We start from the raw sequence: 19,959 nt of genomic DNA, 5'->3' as shown, positions 1-19,959 counted from the left end.
GGCTTTCTCTACCTTTCCGAACCAGGAGAGGAAAGTGGAGAGAAAAAAAAAAACTGCCACCACCATAAATAAATTATCTAGCTACCATTGTGTATTTGTTACAGATACAAAGGAAAGAGATATTCCAAAGGAGTTATTCCAGAGATATTCCAGAGTATTCCAAAGGAAAGTTTCTGTTCAACTGTGTCTTTGACTGTGGTTTTGTTCCAGTTCAGACTGAAGAGGTATTTTCAAAATCTCCTTATAAGACATACAAACCCATTCTGTTTTGAAAAAAATCTTTTCCCCACTGGAAAATTTTCTTTTCATTTCACTTTCTTTTATTTCATAGCTACATTGCCGCAACAGTAGCCATGAAATGACAGAAACTACATATTCCTCACCTTCTGCAGAGCAGAATTGCACAAGGTGGAATATCAGAATGTACTATTGCCAATGACTACATGTCTTATAGATATTTAAACATGACTCTCAATCTCTCCAAACTGTAGACATCAACACATCTGTTTTTACTTCAATTACTTTCATTCATTGTTTTGTTTGTTTTGTTTTTATTTTAAGATAAGCTCTTCTTGCATGATACTTAATTGCACAGAATGTCCACGTCTTCCAAAATCTGAGTTGTTACAGCTGAACTGCTTGGACTGGAAAATAACACTTACAGTATTGCTGTAAAAAAGCTGTTACGCTTTGCAACATCAAAAATGTAAGCCTAGAAGTAATTTTTCAAAGGTTTCTTAGAACAAAAGTACTTTTTCTTAAAAATGTTTCCTAGAGGGTAACACCGCTTTAAAAAAAAACATTTTATTCAAAAAGTGATATATTATAACATTTTAAACTGAAGTTCTCCAACAGTATTCATGTGCTTTCTCTCCCCATAGGTCAATAAATACTTTTTTCTTTTACATCAAAATGTAACCTTACTTCCAAAAGGGTTCAATGCTTACATCTTCTACTTGACTATTCAGGTTCCATGACACAGAAAAGTCAAAATTTAAATGAAGAAAAGCTGAACGTGTAGTGCAGCAGAACGGAGTTCATTTCTGAAATACCTACCTCTCCTATTTCCATCAATGGTTCATTCATATCCACACCACCGTAACCATACTGAAGATCAGCTTCAGTCAATTTGTTCTTCTTAATAAACTGTGTGTTGAGGTACCTAGTAGAAATAAAGATATTCCAATCAAAACACAAAAAATTAAGGTAGAATTTTTGAACATAAATGTGGAACCGCACCACATCTTTACATCACAAAAGACAATCACTTTCAATCAATGCCACTGCTACTTGCACGAAATTCTTAAAATACAGACTACTTTCATACTGAAGCTCTTTATACCATATAAAACAGTACTGTGGAATAACTGAGATACTGACCAACAGTCTGCATCACTGTCAGCATTTCCCTGGTATCCAACACAGTTGCCCAAGGATCCAATCTTTCAAAGTAAATAGACATTTTGCATTTTCACATATAAATAAAACTGCTAAATTCTGAACAGCCAATACTACAGTGATAATAACTTAGTAATTTTTAAATGTAGAAGTAAGTTCTCAAGTATAATGTTTCATCTGGGGATTTTTTTTAGGGTTTTTTTTTATTGCTTTCATTTAAGTAAAACACATATTCTACCTATACTGTTAATTATTTTGCATTTCTCTCAGTCTAAAATACTATTTGTTATATTGTAGTTCAGGCACAGCAACTTATACAATTATTACTGTTTCCACTACTCCAGAGAAATCATTAGCTATTTAAATTATGAATGCATTTTCTACTTTGGAAAAACAAAAAAGCAGTTTATGCAAGCCTGGCTAACTTCAGTATCCCCTAAGGGAACGTACAAAAAAGCTACATTCTAAGGATAACTGATTATAAGAATAACTTGAAAATTACACTAAATTATTAAAAATTTCATTGCCTCGGCCAAGGCAACATGGAGAACATTGCAGAAAAAAAACTAGAATGAAAGACCATCAAGCTAAATTAATTCAATTTGTTTTTGTTTTCCAGGTAGTATTCAAAAGTATGTTGTCAACATGTATACAGAACTCAAATTATTTCATTGACAAAGGTGAACTCAAAGCGCTCTAGGGGAATCTCATCAGCCCTTCCAGTAGCACTCAACAACAAAATCTGCCGAGAAAAAAAGCCTGTCATTTTGAGACATAATCCTTCTCACAGTGGCACTGCGTGGCCAATTCAAATATTAAGACACACACATTCACTTCTCATAGAAATACATGCTGCAGTAACACTCCTTTCAATGTCTTGAATTTTTGTGGGTTCCACAATCCATACATATTTAAGCACGTAGCAGTAGTCTAAATGAAGTATTTACAATGATATGGTAAACACAAATGAGAATGGATCTACATAATCCAAAACTAACATCAGTAAATTAATTTCATGAGCAGTTATAAATAAATGTTATGAATGTTTAATTTTGTTTTAGGATTTACTATAACATGTATAGTTTACTTCAAACAAATACAGTACCATATACAACTACTAGTTTTGGGATGCCTGGTTCCAGCCACGGAAAAGGGCCAGACTAATTAAGTGCTTTAATTGATGCAGACTTTAGAGGCTGTACCAGACTACTGATGTCTGAACACTTCAGGCAGGAAGGTAAATGACGAGCAAGGAAGACAAGGAGAAACACACTATGGAAACCTTCAAACATGAAATAACTTAAGATACCAGAGCATGAAGAATAAGGACTGGTGGTAACACAATGGTGACAAGCTGAAATACTGAGGGCTAATCTATTTTCACACTCCACAGAGCACTATAAATCACTTTGCTGCCATCAATAATCATCATAAATTTGAAGTACTGATCTCTGTGGAAGGCTACAGCCCCATCATTTCACACAAAACTTGTGTTCTGGCTGTTCTGTATGTCCACAAAAGCCTTGTGTAAGTAACCAAGTTCCTCAATGACTTTTTGTTCACACTAGGAAAGTCAGCAGCTACCATTCTACTTTTTTCCAACTAAAAGATCGAATCTTGTGCTCTCCCTACTCACACCTCTTTTCTTCCACTAGTACATCTTGTCAACAATTTCAGATCGAGCAAGTGATCCATTTTAAAACCAATGCATCCACAAATAAACAGATCAGTTCAACCTTGATCAGGCACTTCTTGCAGACTTATCTGATTCAGCAAAAAGGAGGTGGCAAGAAACAGGCAGAATTACTCTTCTCACTGGCTCAAAAATACTGAAAACCAGCTTGCCGATATTTTCTTCCTTCTTCCCCTATCCTTAACATCAACACCCAGCACAAGCAAATAAAAGAAAACGATGTGCAAACAGCATAATCTCACATCAGCTTCTCCACTGAAGTGATAAACTATTTTTCACCTTGAGTAGCTACTTGAAATACTTCATACAGATCTTTCCTCAGCAGCAGTCAGCCCTTAAATGAGGCTTAAGAGGGGTGGAGCCTGGCTGGTCACCTGAATTGCCTTCACCTGTGCTCCCAGGGCTGGCTGGGTCTTTTCTCCAGGTGCTCAATCAGTGGTTCAGGCTGTGACTCAGCAGTTCCCACACACTACTATTGAGACAACTTTCAGATGAAACATTGATCCTACAGCTCAGGCCCAGCTGTTTGGGAGTCACATGTGCAGGCTTTACTGTCTAATCAGGAAAAATGGCAAACAAGATAAGAACATTAAGGTTTGCTCCCTTTCAGTCAACAAATGATATGTTTCAGTATCCAAACCTCAAAACACAACCACTGAAATTCTACTCCAGACAGAGGTGAAAAAGTCTGTAAGAATGTTAAAGGATTCTTTCAAAACTAACACCTTTTTGACAGTGGAATACTGTAGGACAGTGCTCCATGTAAATTACCAGTTAATGTCAGGAAAATGTCTGGAAAACACAAGCAGAGGTTTGTGGGGAACTTTTCAGTTATTAGGAACTTGGAAATTAAGGAAAAATAATCTTTAGTTTTAAGTTTAAAGTTACTTTATAAGGATTTTAGCAGAAGAATGAATTCCAAATATTAATTTAACAATTAAAAGGGTGGCTAATTGTTGGGATAGACTGCCAAGCTACAGGGCAGGGTTCACATATGTGTTATTTTTAGATCAACTAAGGGCAACAATCTAACCATAGATCACTGTTCTAAATTCAGTGACCACATTCCCAAATCAATGTTTTCACATCACAGTACGCCACAATGTCGTAGGGAATACAGACTTTGCAAAGCCTTGTCAGAAGGACTAGGCATAAGTATTTTATTTCTTTTAACTTTTTTGTTGTTGTTGTTTTAGTGGTTCAAATTACACACTTCTGATAAGAAACAAGTATTGGCATTGGCAAGGCAGACATCATGAAATTTAGCTTGCATGTAATAAATCCAACACCATATTCGTCTCAAGACAGCTCCTTATTATCTTCTGTGTTCTCCATCATAATCCTGAAAATTTTACCGTAAGTCTTTGTCCACCCATGATATAACACCATAGTACAGCACATTTCTAGAAATACCACGCTTCCTTGAGCAAAAAAGGGTGAGCACCTTCTATTCAGATTATTTCCTCTTCTGAAAACTCTCCAAAGCTGAAGAAACTTTAGAGTAACCAAGTTTTTTCCTTCAAACTTGCCCCCACTTCCACGCACATAATCAGACTGTGATGCAGTTTTTGATTACAAATTTTGACCTCTTAGGAGCATCTCTTAGGACAAAGAAAAACAATCTATACAAGTAAAAACAGGTTAATTGACAATGAAAGACTACATATGATCAATTATCAATTGTTCAATTACAAGGGAAAACAAAAAAAGCTGTTCTAGCAAGATCTCTCCATTTTCAGTTTAAAGTACCAATCCTATCCTATAGTTTTTGCCAATAAGTGGCAAATAGAAGTAGCTACTTACAGAATTGCTATCTATACTGATCCTCAAAAACAGCACTTGAGGCTTGAAGAATGGCATACAGAAATAAACAAAGCATCAAGGAAACTGTCTTAAGGAACTGGCATCAAATGCAAGAGCGTGAACAATTTTCACAGGTCACTGCAAGCATTCATGGATAAAGAACGGATAAAGACCTTATATGACAATACAATTCACTGTTATAACACATAAGAGGCAATTAAAACCATAACAAGCTGGAACTAAACATTACAGTTTGTTTTTAGAAGAATTTAATTTTTCAAGTTTTTCTTCAAGCTACCATTGTTTACAATTAAACCACTTAGCAAGCTACAGAATGTATAGGCATACACACTTAGTAAAGGCGTGGTAAAGTAGAAAATGGGTACATTATTTTATAATAAAAACAATTTTATTAATATTTATGATGATTTGCATGTGCAGTTATGTATAAAACCGAATAATTTTGTTCTTTATATTTCTGCCTTTGAAATAGGCACAGTCTCAAAGATCCAGTAACATCTGGGCAGTCAGTCCAGACAACAACCAGTCAAAACAGCAGCAGAGTTTTCTTTTAACATGCTACTCCAAAGTCTGAAAGACACTGTAAAAAAATCTTCAGGCAATCTTTTACAAGGAAACACACTTATTTTTCTTTAATTTGCAGTAACATGACAGAGTTGTTAAAAAAAAAAAGTCTACTACTGGTGGCAGAGTAAGCAGTAGAAATGTTTAAGTGAGACCTGTACTTAAAAGAAAAAAAGAAAAACCTAAGTTGCACTCAGGGAAGTTTTACCTCTTGAGATGGAAATGTAATATAAACTGTTACAGTTGTGCTTATTACTGAAGTTTGAGAGTCACTAAGCAAAGCCACTTTAAGGCAAAGAAGAAGCCAGCTAAAGACTTAAAGATAAGCTGAACATAACCAAGTCTGTGTGACAGAAACTGGAATGCACAGAAGAGTCGTGAGGGAGACAGGGAGTTGCACTGAAAGACCACGCTCCATCATTCCTGGAAGTCTAGAGCAACCTGGGGACTTGTAATGACTTCAGAGAAAAAATAAAATAAAAATACTGAGCAACTAGGGAACTCCACAGAAGTCACACTTCATTCCCAGGTAAAATAGCAGAGAATTCCTGAAAGTCTTTTCTACTTACAAGATAACAAAGTAAGCACCTAGGAACAGCTAGCACCAATTTACCAAATGCAAATCATGTCTGACTCCCTGATTACTTTCCGTGAAGAAACAGGATGAAAAAGGACGAATAAGTACAAGATCTATATGCTGGTATTGTTACAAGGGCTGCAAAAAAGAAAAATCACAACAAAGTTACAACTGCATTAGGTTCTTTGGCACTTCATTATGAGCAGATTTAAAATTTTGAGTTATTTAAAAACCATATTTAAATAGTATTCAATTTGTTGTATAAGAAAATCCCTTGGTTATTTGAAATAATGCCACGTGGAACAGAATTTGTTCATGTATGATTGTATGTGAAAACAAAGCACCATGACACAGGTCAGTTCCAACATCCAGCAGTGCTTTTGTCTATCACGACTATCAGCACACCCAGCAGAACAAACTTTCTAGTTTATTCAACATCAAGTACTCTTTATTTCATCGGTTTTATCATCTTGGGTTAAGTCAGGCATGTGTAGGATTTTGTTTATCAAATTCAATCCAAATTCATTTCCTTAGGAAAAAAACACCCAGGATGAATGAGAGGGGGGAAAAAAAGCAAAACAGAGCACTTGTCTGCACTATCATATACTTGGCCTTACATTTTGTAAATTTTGTTCAAAATGAAAGCATTTCACATTTTAGTAGTACTTTAAACAAATATCAGGGTAGAAGAATTAAGAAGTAGACATGCAAGGCTATTTAAATTTTAAAGGCATCTATTTAAAAAAATAACATTAAGATTATTAACTTCAAAGATGAATCAGCTTTCATTGCTGAAACATGAGACCAAGTATATGACTGATAGCACAGACAAATGCTTTGTTGTGCTTTTTTCCCCCCTCCCACTCATCCTGGGATGAAGACAGAGCTGACTAACTTATGGCAAGTTCTTGAGAGCAGGAATGCGACTCAGAAAACAACTCCAGCTAGTTTATAAAAACAGAAAATCTATTTACGTTCTTCAAAATTAATTTAAGAAAAATGAAAGTGACATTAACAATTAATGAAGTGCTTCCAATACATGTAAGACATTACAACTCTACTAACCAAGCACTGAAATATTTCTTCCCTTCACGCAAGTGCCTTTTAGTTCCCATTACAATGTGTATTTTAATACTGAAGATAATGTCATACTTCCAAAGTTAGATCCTTTAGAGACTTTGAAAAGATACTACACTACAAAACTCCATTTCAACAAAAAGAAAAGAGATACAAGATATCCCACTATAAGCTAAAACTATTTCCAACACAATATCTAGCAAGTCGTTTTTCTGGACCCAAATCATTTATGCAAACCATGAAAATATGAAGTAGTGCTTGCAAAGAGTTAGAATGGGCAGAGCTGACAAGAAATAAACTATTTCAGAGTTTAAAAGCTTGGTTCCATTGATATATTAATATAATTACACAGTTACTGGCCTCGTATACACCTACAGATGGGCTTGTATGCATAGTAAATGAGAAAAATAACCTAGTTTGTTCAAAAATATAACGAAAAAGCAGGTGCACACTGCTGGAGAAGTATTTTAATTGGTTTCAGGCCAAAAGCACTCAAGAGCTCAGAAACCGTTACACAAAGAAGAACTGTGAGATCCACACACATTAATTTTTTTTTTTTCTATATCGACCACCTAATTCTGTCAGCAGCACATCACGAAACTGAAGTCTGCAAACCTAAGATAGACTCCAGCACTTTCAGTCCCAGTCCACTAGAGATAATTCAGCAGATTCTACAAGATCGCAAGCACTTCTGCTAACGTAGTAGCAAAGGCCTTGAAACTCTTTAAATTCTCACATTGTACTGTTAAAAGTTACTAAGTGCAATGTTAACAGTGCCTCGAAAGTTATATTTACCTGCTGGGTGTCACACGTATCATGAACACCAGTATGTTCAACCTACAGCCAGAACGGAATTCAAATTCAAACCCTAAGGAATTCAGAAGTGCCTCAGTACGGCTTTAATTCTAGCACATCATGCAGAAGTCAGCTTTACAAGCTTAAGCTATCACTAGTAGCAAAGAAACACTTGCAATTCATGCAACAGTAGAAGTACTAAAACAACAGGGACTAGTTGTATTTTAATTTGCAGACTTAGCTATAGTCCACTTAAAAAAAAAAAGTAAATTTGATTGCCTGTATAGAGTCTATTAGCTTCTGAAATTTTCAGAAAGGCACAAAGAGAAATTTCCAACCCCTCTATGAGCCCTGTAGTCCAAACATTCATCTGAAAAGGATCCAAGCAGCACAGAGCCTTGTGTGAAAGGTTCTCCTAGGAGAGGGAGGTACATTTTTATTGAGGTACATGGCCAAGATTTGAAATCAGTCATGATGGTTCGACAGGATACTTCAGTACAATGCCATCTTGTAGAAGAATACCTAATATTACAAGCTGCTTCACTACAGAGCTGGTTAGAACCCACATAATTGGCACCGGCACATCAGAAACAACAGGAGGCTATATCAGAAATGGTAGGAATCATCTTGGATAATTACTTCAGTGGTAAGGAGCAGGGCACAGAAAAACCAACTGAAGCATTACTCTTCCCCCCCCTCCCCTCCACCTTGTTCTGCTACCATATTTTCTCCAAATATGACATGGGGCATAGAGTTACTCTTGCTCTCCTTAAACATTCTTCAATTGAAGAAGCAGATCACAGAAATAAATTCAGAAATTTAACAGCTCATTTGCAAAGCTTACCTGTATAAACAGTCCATATAGTCTGCTCCTTTGCTGTACTCTTCCCAGTATCTGTGATACATAACCAGTACTTGCTCTTCAGATTCCAAAACTTTCTGTGAAGAAAGAAACGTGCGCACACAACCCTGAAGTTAGCAAGAAAATAGTACACATAATTTCAAAGTTGTAACAGGATTACTCCTTTAGAACAACCACTCTCTGAAAATAACATTGCTGCTATGACCAGAAAACTAACAAGTATTACTATGAAATTTTGATAAGCCAACTACAACAGCAGAAATTGTTTTACTTTGCATTTTAAAAGAACAATTTCTACATACATTAATTTCCCAACTGCCTCTACAGAACAAGCGCAGTTCATTCACTCACAGCATGCTGGTGGATAACTACAGAACCACTTCCTCGCATGCCAGTGGGCCAGTTTTAAACCCACACAGCCATGTGGCACACCACAAGAGTTGCCTCACTATAAATATTTAAAAACAGTGTTCATTTGAACAGTTACCTGAAAATTCATCATACTTACCAATAATCTTGGAATTCAAAAAAGTTTAGCAAAACACAGGTGTGCACAAACTCAAACACACAGTAAGTTCTGTAAAACCGGGCACAAATCTTTTGGAATTATCATCGAAGAAGATGCTGGTGTACTGAAGTTCTCAAAATATATCCAGATTTCAAAAGGAATATGTTCAACAATTTACATTTAAGCAAATTAGTATGATTTGTGAAGGAGGATGAGATCCTAGGAATCATCTCCAGAGCATGCAATTTTCAACTCTCAAGCAGTAAAAAAGTCTATGCAAAAACTATGTAAAAAACTAGTAGACTAGATGAAGTCAAGATTGCTTTCCACTGCAGTAGGAATTCCACAAAGATTTTCCAAAATTAGTTCAAAGACAAATGGTGGGTAGTCAGTTTAAGAAGTGGATATATGCTTTCTACTACGTCCCACAGTTTCCATTGAGCTGGCACCTCCCTGCCTATCCTAAGCGAGCTCATCCAGCTCACTAAATAACCGAGCTGCATGCCAGTTCTCTGAACTGATTCATTCACCACAGCATCAAAGGTAGTCTCTTTGCAACCAGTGGAACTACCCATTAGGATGCCTAGCCTATCTTGTGAAACATACATGTACCTAAGTTCAGCAGTGCTGTCCAGAACTTGCAATTCTTCATTGTCTAAATAAGCTGCATCTTTGGTGTCTGTATAAATCTATTCCTCTTTTTGCTGAAGTACAAGGAGACACTGTTCATCCATCCTATACATGCAACGTGATCAATCATGATTCTGTCAAATTTAGTTTTTTTACCTGATAACACAGAAGTTAATTTACAGCTATAGCAATACAGAAGTATTGTTATATGTCACAGTAAATAGTCATTACTTCCTCCTTCCCAATTATTATTATTTTTTTTTACTTTATTTCCCACATATTTTAGAAGTTTTCTTCAGTAGAATAGACACAATCTGTCCACAAGACATTAGAGTGAAGTTTTACACTTAACAAAAAGCTAATTATAACATCCAACTCATTTGGAAAATAAAGACATTTCTATAACTGTTCAGTGTTTATAATCAAACAAGAGAAGAACAAACTTAGTTTTCAAGCCAGCAATGAGTACATTAAACATACGTATGCAGACAGATCTCTCACTCTAAAAGCTGCATATTCTCCAGACCACTGACACCTCTAATTTAGCCTCAAAGAACCTGCACAACTTCGTGTGAACAAAACAAAAACCTTCCACGAAGTAAAAAAAAAAAAGACAAGAATGCCGGCACACATTAGGAGCTGTATGGGTTACCTTGTGCAAATGGCGTACATGATTTTCCAAGAAAATTTTTGTCTCAGTATAAAGTCTTTCTCCAAGAGGTTCAGGATAGGCCACACACAAAGCATAAATGTCCCTGGGCTCTGAGTCAAGGTTTGTATCTGCTTAAAGCATGAGAATTCATGAACATAAATTTAAGATTTACAGGAACTCCCCCTACTAATTATGTAAAAAAGAATGTAAAAGATGGAGTACAGAACATTAAATGGATCATTTTATTGAGTTTGTGCAAACCCTGAATCACAAATAATCTAAGTTTACAGCATCAATTCTTGATACCTCTATTTTAAGTACCGGAAGCTGAAGGAATGTTAAATCTAAGATCCCAGAACTTCTGACAGCCTCATGTTGACACGGCTTCTACCACTTACTTATCATACAGAAATAATATATATTTATCTGAAAATGAAAGTAAACATTCATCTGAATGAATTCTTCTGTGTCTGCAGCCAGTGTGAAATTCAAACTCATTTTGAATCAAGGAAAGTCTAACTGTTAAAGAAGCGTTAATTAGACAAAGAGTACAGAGCAGAGAAAAACATGAAGTGAAGCCAAATTGTAATCCGTGTGCTTGCCCCATTCCTTCTTCCCCTCAGATCCAAACCAATTTACTGCCCTTATTATAATCCCCTCAGCTGTGTAGATAGAACAATTTTGTGGGACACTACAAATTATGTCATCGCAACAGTGATTTGGACCAATAAACCTTTTGTTTATTTAACTATGATTATCATTTCAGTAATCTTGTTTAGTCCACACAGCTACACAAAATCATAGAATCACACGGTTGGAAAGAACCTACAAGATCATCTAGTCCAATCATCCTCCAGCACCATTACTACCCGCTAAGCTACTAAATCACATCTCATATCACCTCATCCAGATGCCTCTTGAACACCGCCAAGGATGGTGACTCCACCCCCTCCCTGGGCAGGCCATTCCAGTGCCTGATCGTTTTCTTTGAGAGAAAACGTTTTTCCTTCTATCTAATCTAAATCTCCCCTGGCACAACTTGGGCCATTTCCTTGGGTCCTGTTTGTTGTCTAGGAGAAGAGGCCAACCGTCTCCTCATCCCAACCTCACTTCAGGTAGTTGTAGAGTGTAATAACGTCACCTCTGAGCCTCCTCTTCTCCAGACAGAACAATCCCAGCTCCCTAAGCCACTCCTCTTACAACTTGTGCTCTAGATCCCTCACCAGTTTCATTGTCCTTCTCTGGACACATTCCAGGGCCTCAATGTCTTTCTTGTAGAGAGGGGCCCAAAACTGAACACAGTACTCGATCATTACACTTCCTCACTTGAAGGGTAGCAGCAAACACTTCAAACTGAATTACCTTGCAGAGCTGTATCAAGCTAGGAAAAAAAAAAGTCACTTCACATACTCCTCCAGCACCTTGTCAGGAAAACCATTCATGGCTAAGAACTTTCAATGAACTCAAGCAAGTCCTAGATCAAGCTTCAGGTGAAATTTCTCTGGGAAATGTACTACTTCTGAAAAATCAATAGAATGATTCAAAAAATAAAATCATGCTTTGCCATTAAGTTTAGGCACTGTATAAAACCAGTCCCATTAGAAATAAAGCTATATTAGATTATTAAAGTTCTTCAACTAAGAGAAAGCACAAGATCTGCTTTCCTCTAATCTACCTTAAAAAAGCACGTGCCTGCCTAAAAAAAGGAAAACAACATAAGGATGGTTGCCAAGTCACTTGCTGAATCTACAGAACAGTGTCAAGCTTTCATCACAGTTTTTCACAAAAGCATGGCTCCCCTTGTACAAAGAAGTAATGCTCAAAACAGAGAAGATACCGATGTAGAACTGAATTGAAAAAGCCTTTACACGGCAATCAGACTCTCAGAGAATCAACAACTCGTGTCTGATATTGACTGAAGTTATTTCATCCTTACAGATCTCTATTAGAACTCTCCTCATAATGTCAAGTAGTACTAAATTGAAATCCCCATGAACAAAACACACAATATTCACTGCACTGTGCTACATCAACTTGCAGAGTTGTAACCAATAAAACACCACAACAAAGTTAGCATCAAAGAACAAGAGGTTTTCTTAAACTTAGTTGGTATAGAAAAATCGCTCGTATAAATCACCTCTGAACAAATGCAGTCTAAGGATCTGCAGACGAACACATTCTCAGAATCATCCAAACCGCAAGCTCTTCATGCAAGTGAGATATTTGAGGAAGTAAACTGCAGAATTAGAAATCCTAAGCTACTCACGAGTCAACAGGACATGACTTTTCTCCTTAGAATCACAACTACACTACCCATTTAGATCACCAAAACAAAGTTATGCATCTCATTTCTGCTACAGGAATAACTTGCTTTGAAGTGAGAGGAAATGCACAACCCTCATTACAACAGCACAAAATAGTAACAGCAGCTTATCTGACAACAGCAGCAGTTAAATATCTGAGTTCATCTTGCCTCTGCACACCAACCTTCAGATAGGAATCCAGATGACTGTTACTGCTGCAAACAAATTTCTTAGTTGTAAAACCCCTATTTAAAAACAAAACCAGCACCTGTATTTCATGAAATACATACATCTTCCAAATAAGCCTCTCCTTATCCTAGGTAAGGGTCAAACTTCAGCACGAGTGGAAAAAATGGAGCCCACCACTTTTCCTTGACACATGACACTCAGTTTGCATACCTGCTGAAAATAAACCAGTAGCTTCGTCACAAAAGCACTCCCACAGACACCTCACACACCTTCCTGCACCAGCCAAACATAAAACTCAACACAGACTCCTACTTTCTGCATAATAAGTTTCTTCAGATTCCTACACAGAAGTTAACAGTCTCAAAAAGATATCACAGAGTAGCTTTGCCACACAACATTTACATTCTTACTCAGTTTGTATCAGTTTGTTTACCTAACTGTATCTTTCAGGTCAGAATCCAATTTGAAGTGCAACGTTCAAAATGTGGTGAATTTCTTATTAAAAAAAGCAATTCAAAGGATGAACTGCTGAAAATTCCTGATGTTTTATTCCATAAACTAAAAGCATATTTCTTCCGTGCTGCCGCCCCTTAGAAGATGAGAAAGGAGTCTTTACTGTTCAATAATTTATCTTAAATGCTAAAAGCCATTTGTACTTCCAGTTCAGTTCCTTGTAAGGAAGGCTGAGAAAGGTCCAAGGAAGCTGAAGCCAAACCACTGCTTAGGGCCCTCCAATCTGTGTTGAGCAGAAGAAAATCAAAAGCTTTGTGCGATGTGAGTGCTCCAGCTCTGGCTATTAGAGAGGCATTACCCTGGAATTGGGAAACTGAACCAATTTCAAACGAAGGAAAAGAAAAAAAGAATGACTATTATCAAGAAAATATAGTAGTCAAGGCAACAAATGCTCACAGTTATTGCCCTCGTGGATAAAGTATCTAATTACGACAATACATTAACATACAGTTTTGAACAAATCTACAGAAGATCAAGGCAGAACACACTGAAAATTTCTGTGATTCAATCTTCCTTTGCAAAAGCACACACGTGACTACCAAAATTCAGGTAGCCCTGGAGGACTCAGTCAGAATCACATCAACTTTGTTTACTCTTCCTTCCCTTTGGATTGGTTCCTGTATTAGAGATACATGATTATACATGTCCAGATCAAAAGTTTGTGACTCACTACAGGATTCTGGTAAAACAAGAGATTAAGTGAGAGAGAGCAAGTATACAGAAAAACAGGAAGAAGCAGATTGTCACGTTAGAGGCCTTAAAAAATTTTTGTTTGCAGTACAAGCACACCTCCCCCCCCATTCCTAAATATTGATCATCCTATTTATTTGGTTGGTGCAACAGCCAGTTCTACAGCTGAAAAAACATCGAGACAAATACGGGAAGATCTTGATGTTCTACCTGCCCAAAAAGTCCTATTGCTAGACAGCAGTTAACAAAGTACAGCTATAAAAGGCATAAACCACCACTCCCTATTCAAGCTTGAGCAGTCTCTTACCTTAAAGAACACACCCTTATCAACTACATAGTTAGAAGCAAAGCCTTAGAAGTTGTATTAAGCATACATAATAACCAAATTCCTGTAAACAACATCTCAAGCAGAGAGATGCAACCATCACTTAGTTACTGGACAAGGTAACAACTCCAGAAACACACTTTTTCAGCAGAGAACCTGAAAGGAAACCCGAAGGTCAAAGGTGGCTCGAGATGACTCACAGTTTAAATAAAGTGACATATGGTCTTTCAAGTAATCTTCCCCAGAAGATTCTTTAACTCTTTACACAATTGGGATTCTCAGCTCATTGCCACTCAAGCATTTCAAATTTAAGTTATGAGCTATGTTTAAAGATAAGCTATGCTTAACAATAAAATCATTAGCAGACTTACAAAGAAAACGCTATATTTACATCAAGTTTTTGGAAAGTAATAATGCAAGAGTTAGTTCTAGAAGATGACTGCACAGCCCTAAAATACTGTTAGTCTGCGCACACTAACTGACCTCGGCTGTCTCAAGCAGCACATGAGAAAGCAATCACTTAGAATCACGCTGCAGCAGACTGAAATCACATTTCTTTGCTGCAGTTTATCCTTTGTTTCCATGTCATTGTTTTCACTACAGAGGAATTACACAGACCAACCAGTGCTAGAATCAATCAAAAAGCCTGCATGAATTTCATTAACACACAGTTCAAACCTATTAGTCATATTTTTATATGATGCTCATTAAGCAGCAAGCAAAATAGAGTAAACAAACGTTTCCTCACTCTGTTTTTAAGTCAGATCTCTGGAAAAGGATAGATACATACATCAATCTTAAAATCCCTCTACGTGCTTAGAAACACGTTACTCTAACTAAATTAAATTCAGCAGAGAGCAAAAAGCTATCTCAGAACAAGATATGTTTTAGGAAGACCTGCCATTTAAAACTTACTAATATCTCAGGTTTTTTTCTTTTTACACTTAAAAGCCGAGAAAAAGCTTTCACACCAGCTGTATAGAAGAGCTACCAGTATTACCTAGTTGCTCAATCATCAATGAACAGTTTATGTTAAAACATACAGCTTGGTCAATGCAGAAGAAGTACTAACACAAATTTAGCATTGGAAGTTACAAGCCATAGAAGCTCCTCAGGCCATTCCGCCATAAAGAATGCTCCAAAAAGCTCTCAACCATGCCAAATTAGACATGAATAATGCCACCTTCCCAGGAACATAATTAAGAGATGACAGTAAGTAAGGTTTTAAGAATTACATGCCAAATGATTCTTCCAAGCCCGCTTCCTGAGTCTGCTACTCATAAGTGTTACCTTCCTGATGTTCAGTCAACTGAAGTAAATCCCAAAAGAGGATCAATGGCAGACTGTATATTGGCCCACTTAGAACTTCTTACATGGAAACCCTGTACAAAAGAGGAATCAAGCCAGCATCCCATTCAACTATTATCTTAAATATTAAACCCATTTTGGGTGCTGTTTTAAAATGGTTAGCTCAAGCTACAGAATTTAACAGCTTGTGGAAGACTGAGATGTGCAGTTCTTAAAACCTGCTTAGAAAAAATTACTACAGCACAATTTGTAAGCATGGAAATGCACACTTAATGCTAAAAGTCTAAGGTTTGCTGTCTTCAGACAAGGTGGACAGTCATGCCCCCAGAAATTAATTTTAAAGCTTTAAAATTAAAGAGCTTTCTAAAGATTATTGCACCATACAATTCTGCAACCATCTTCTACATAGACTAGGAGCAACTGAATTTGTATATACTTACAGATATACACTAAAAATCACAGGCAAATGGGAAAGCAATTCCGAGAAATGGTGACGTGTTCAGAAAGAGAGAGTCCAGCTCCCGCATACAGAATAAGCTCGTGCTGTAATAACATATATAAGTCTTCCCAGGAGACTCTTATTTCACTCGCCAGAATTAAGGAATTGACAAATAAGTCTAAACCATTCTTCCACCTTATAATCAAACCAAACCTACTCAGATTGCCAGGGAGCAGCTACAAAGCCTCCAAAAATTCTCTAACTATTCACCATGCTGTAAAGGCTAATGAATGCATAGATGCAGGGCACAGCTTTGCTTCTTTAAAAAGAAGTTCATTGAAACTTAAATCTTATTACACGTCAGTTTCACATGTAAAATTAAAACCTTTCATTATAACATCATTTGTGCCGTTGTAACTTGAGCAGCAAGACTACGATCGCAGCTATGTTCAACTCTAAACTGTTCGGAAATAGGGAGCCAATAATAGAGGTAGAAAAGGAAAAAAAGTCTTATAGAAAAGCCTATAGAAATGACTAATATGGTAGTCAACAGTATACTTAAAAGCGTGAAGAAGGAGATGTGTTTAAGTGAACCAAAACAATCTTACCATCCCCTAGATTTAGAGATCTGGATTCTGTTTTGTATTCGGTGCTCACCCCGCCACACGCACACGTGAACATACAAGAAGAACTCATTATCAGAAAGGGGAAATCTGCAAACAGTTTTGTGAACAACTTTAGCACAAGCTAAAGACTGATGTTACTGGAAGCAAGTAAAAGTCAGACTTTTTAATACTGTTTCACATTGAGCACTTCACAAGTACGCAGAATTTCCCATCCCTGTGGCCATATTTGCTGACTCATAAGCCTAATAGGAAGTACAACCTTAGAATGTGCTTCTGATCATGACCACTGAAGCTGTTCCACAACACAGGCCGATTGAGTGCCGAACACATCATATGAACACATTGTCACTTAAAGGATACGAGAAGCGGTCATTCCATGTCGCTCTTTCAACATAATCCAACATAACAACGGCTTTAATTGTTGTTAGAAGTTTGTTCCATGTTTCATCAAAGTCAACTACTCGTGGTTTCAAGGACATTGTGGGGTTTTAGTGTTAATCTGTGGAAAAATTAAATATATCAGGCAACATTGCACAATCATTAAAAAAACATTTTATTTGAATTTTTCAATTTAAACTTTGTACGCTGCACCACATCAGCACAGCAATAAGAAGGATCCCTTTCCCCTGCCCAGCCACTTCCCCAGTCAAGCTCATAAACTCTTATTTTAATGTTATGGAAGGGAATGCTGATGTTGCATGAATCACCCACAACACAACATCAATCTACCTAACAGCACCACGCCTCGCTCACCTTATAAAACTGCCCATTCAACAGCATCATACAAAGAAACTGAATTTCCTGTAAGTTTTTCTTCCGTCACTTTTGCACAAAGGCTGCTTCAGCTGCAGCAGGGAGCACCCAGAGCAGAAACACACTGAGCAGATGATCTGGTTATTTTAAATTACTGCTGTCAGCATGTAGCCTATGTTCACCTCAAGCTTTCGTAAAACATTTTTGGTGTTATATTAAAAAAGCCACAAAACGCAAAAGCTCTGACCAAGGCGACACCAAGAAAACACTTAACACAGCGCATTATGCACAGCTTGTATAGCCTATTGCACCGTGCAGCAGGACAAGCAGTGAGTTATTTCATATAAAGCATGGCTTGAAAATACAGAAGTTACATTAGTATATTCATATAAAAATACTAGAAGAGATCTATTGAAAGAATAAAAATGAGTGACTGAAATAAAACTAGAAAAGTAAAAGAATTCAAGAAAAGATGTTCTGAGAAAGACAGAAAACAAAACCATGAAGGCCTCTACTTTCTGTGTTTCTGTTTGCCTTTGTTCCACGCACCTAACCCAGCAGGGACCCTAGACGTGACATTCCAGCCACAACGCACACCCAGATCATGCTCAGAAGGATGTCAACTTCAGACATTAAGAATAGGAAGAACATTCCTATTTTATTCAGACGGACAGATGACTTGTCACTTGTCCAAATGTTCAGAGTCAGAAGAAAAAAAGAAGAAAGCTACTGACAAATAAACTTATAGCACATAACACATCTATAAAGGAAAGAACAAGATGATAGACTGAAAAGTTATCTACCCATGGAAGCAGCTCACTCCCTTAACTCTGCTGGCTCTTTATTTCTCAAACTGCAGGATAGATAGCTTCTCAATTTAAAGAAAAAAATACTAATAATGTCAAACGCGACTTTTATACCTTATGTCTCCAAAACAGCACCCTGACCAGTTAATCGGGCTCCTGAACTGCTATAAACTCAGGAACCTCAGAAGGTTGCTTTCCTTTCTCTGTAACGCAACAGTTTCCGCTTCAAGTGTAATCAATTTATTACCCACATCTGCTTTGATTTCATAAAGAAACTGAGCAGCAAATAACATCAAGGAAATTGTATGTGGCCTGGGCTTTAAGAGGTTCATTTCTTCAAGCAGAAGAAGTAAAAATCAATAAGCAATACATAAATACTCTCCGTTCTGCTTAAAAATATAAACTGTTACATTTGCAACAGTTATTACCACTTTGGGAAATAAAAAAAATCATCTTCAATCCATACGTGGTGGCAGCAGCAAAAAATCAATGGGAACTGACAAAACAAATTGATGTCCGCAAAAGGTTAAGGTGAAATACAGAAACTGTTGTGTGTTTCAAAGAAACATGACCCTCGGTAAAAGTAAACAACTGCAAAGCTCAGTTCTAAGGAAGGAAAGAGTCTTTATACAAAAGCTTTAATATTATTCTTCTGCAAAATGCAAGAATACCTTCAGGTGACCCCAAGAAGAAATTATTCCAAGCCGAGGGGGAAGGAAGGCTGAAGAGACAGCCCCACTGGATGTCACAGAGAATTTGCAGCACCGTATTTAGTATCACCAAAGCATATAACATGTAAAGCACTGTGCATGCAGGTAGGCACGGAAGCATTTGGAGACTGAATGGCTTAAGACAGAGCTGATAGAGTTGGGCAATCTCTACAACTTTCAAGTCAAAAAGAACGTAAAATCGGTTTTAAAACATTAACAAACTCAGTGTAACTTTTTGTGCAGGACACAGGGGCGGGGGTTTGTGGGTTCCGTGCAGGCGGTGCACAAACGCACCACCACTGAGCACCAAACGCTCTGTACTGATGCACACAACGTTGGTGGTAAAAGTTACACAAGAGCATAATATCTGCCCCGGGGTTTACACCATTCGGGGGCGGGAAATCATACCCGTCCGACAATCCCTAAGGTGAGCAGCTGCTGCGAAACCTATTTACGCATTAGGATAACGAAAGGACGGTGCCTCCTTCGCCCCTCTCTTCACAGCGGCCCGCTGTCACGCCGGACGCGTTTGTTGACACGAGCACACGCGCGTTTTCAGCCGACACCACCGCATTCGGGGAGGAGCGGGGCGAGGAGCGGGCCCGGCGGGACGCCCCCGCGTCCCTCACAGCGCCAAAGCCAAAGAGAAAGCGCCCGTGTCGGCCGCCCGGCCCGCGCCCCGCCGCGCCCTCCCGCGGGACAGGGCCCGTGCCGGGA

General features: G+C 37.7%; 1 protein-coding gene across 4 annotated transcripts in view; it reads right to left on the bottom strand.

Moving 5' to 3' along the window:
• CUL2 (cullin 2) overlaps positions 1-19,959 on the bottom strand; it is a 51,180-nt gene that overhangs the window by 30,602 nt on the left and 619 nt on the right. For all 4 annotated transcript variants that reach the window (XM_021386838.1, XM_021386839.1, XM_021386837.1 and 1 more), the window contains exons 2-5: positions 17,334-17,472; positions 10,581-10,683; positions 8,773-8,867; positions 1,057-1,162 (exon numbers count right to left, since the gene is read on the bottom strand). In XM_021386838.1, the coding sequence (XP_021242513.1) occupies positions 1,057-1,162; positions 8,773-8,867; positions 10,581-10,683; positions 17,334-17,452 (423 nt within the window). In that variant the 5' untranslated portion in view covers positions 17,453-17,472. The remainder of the gene's footprint in view (positions 1-1,056; positions 1,163-8,772; positions 8,868-10,580; positions 10,684-17,333; positions 17,473-19,959) is intronic.

The sequence above is a fragment of the Numida meleagris genome, chromosome 2 (assembly GCF_002078875.1).
Source record: "Numida meleagris isolate 19003 breed g44 Domestic line chromosome 2, NumMel1.0, whole genome shotgun sequence".
Classification (NCBI taxonomy): domain Eukaryota; kingdom Metazoa; phylum Chordata; class Aves; order Galliformes; family Numididae; genus Numida; species Numida meleagris.
Note: the sequence above shows the minus strand (reverse complement) of the source record. Positions and strands in the feature narration are given on the sequence as shown.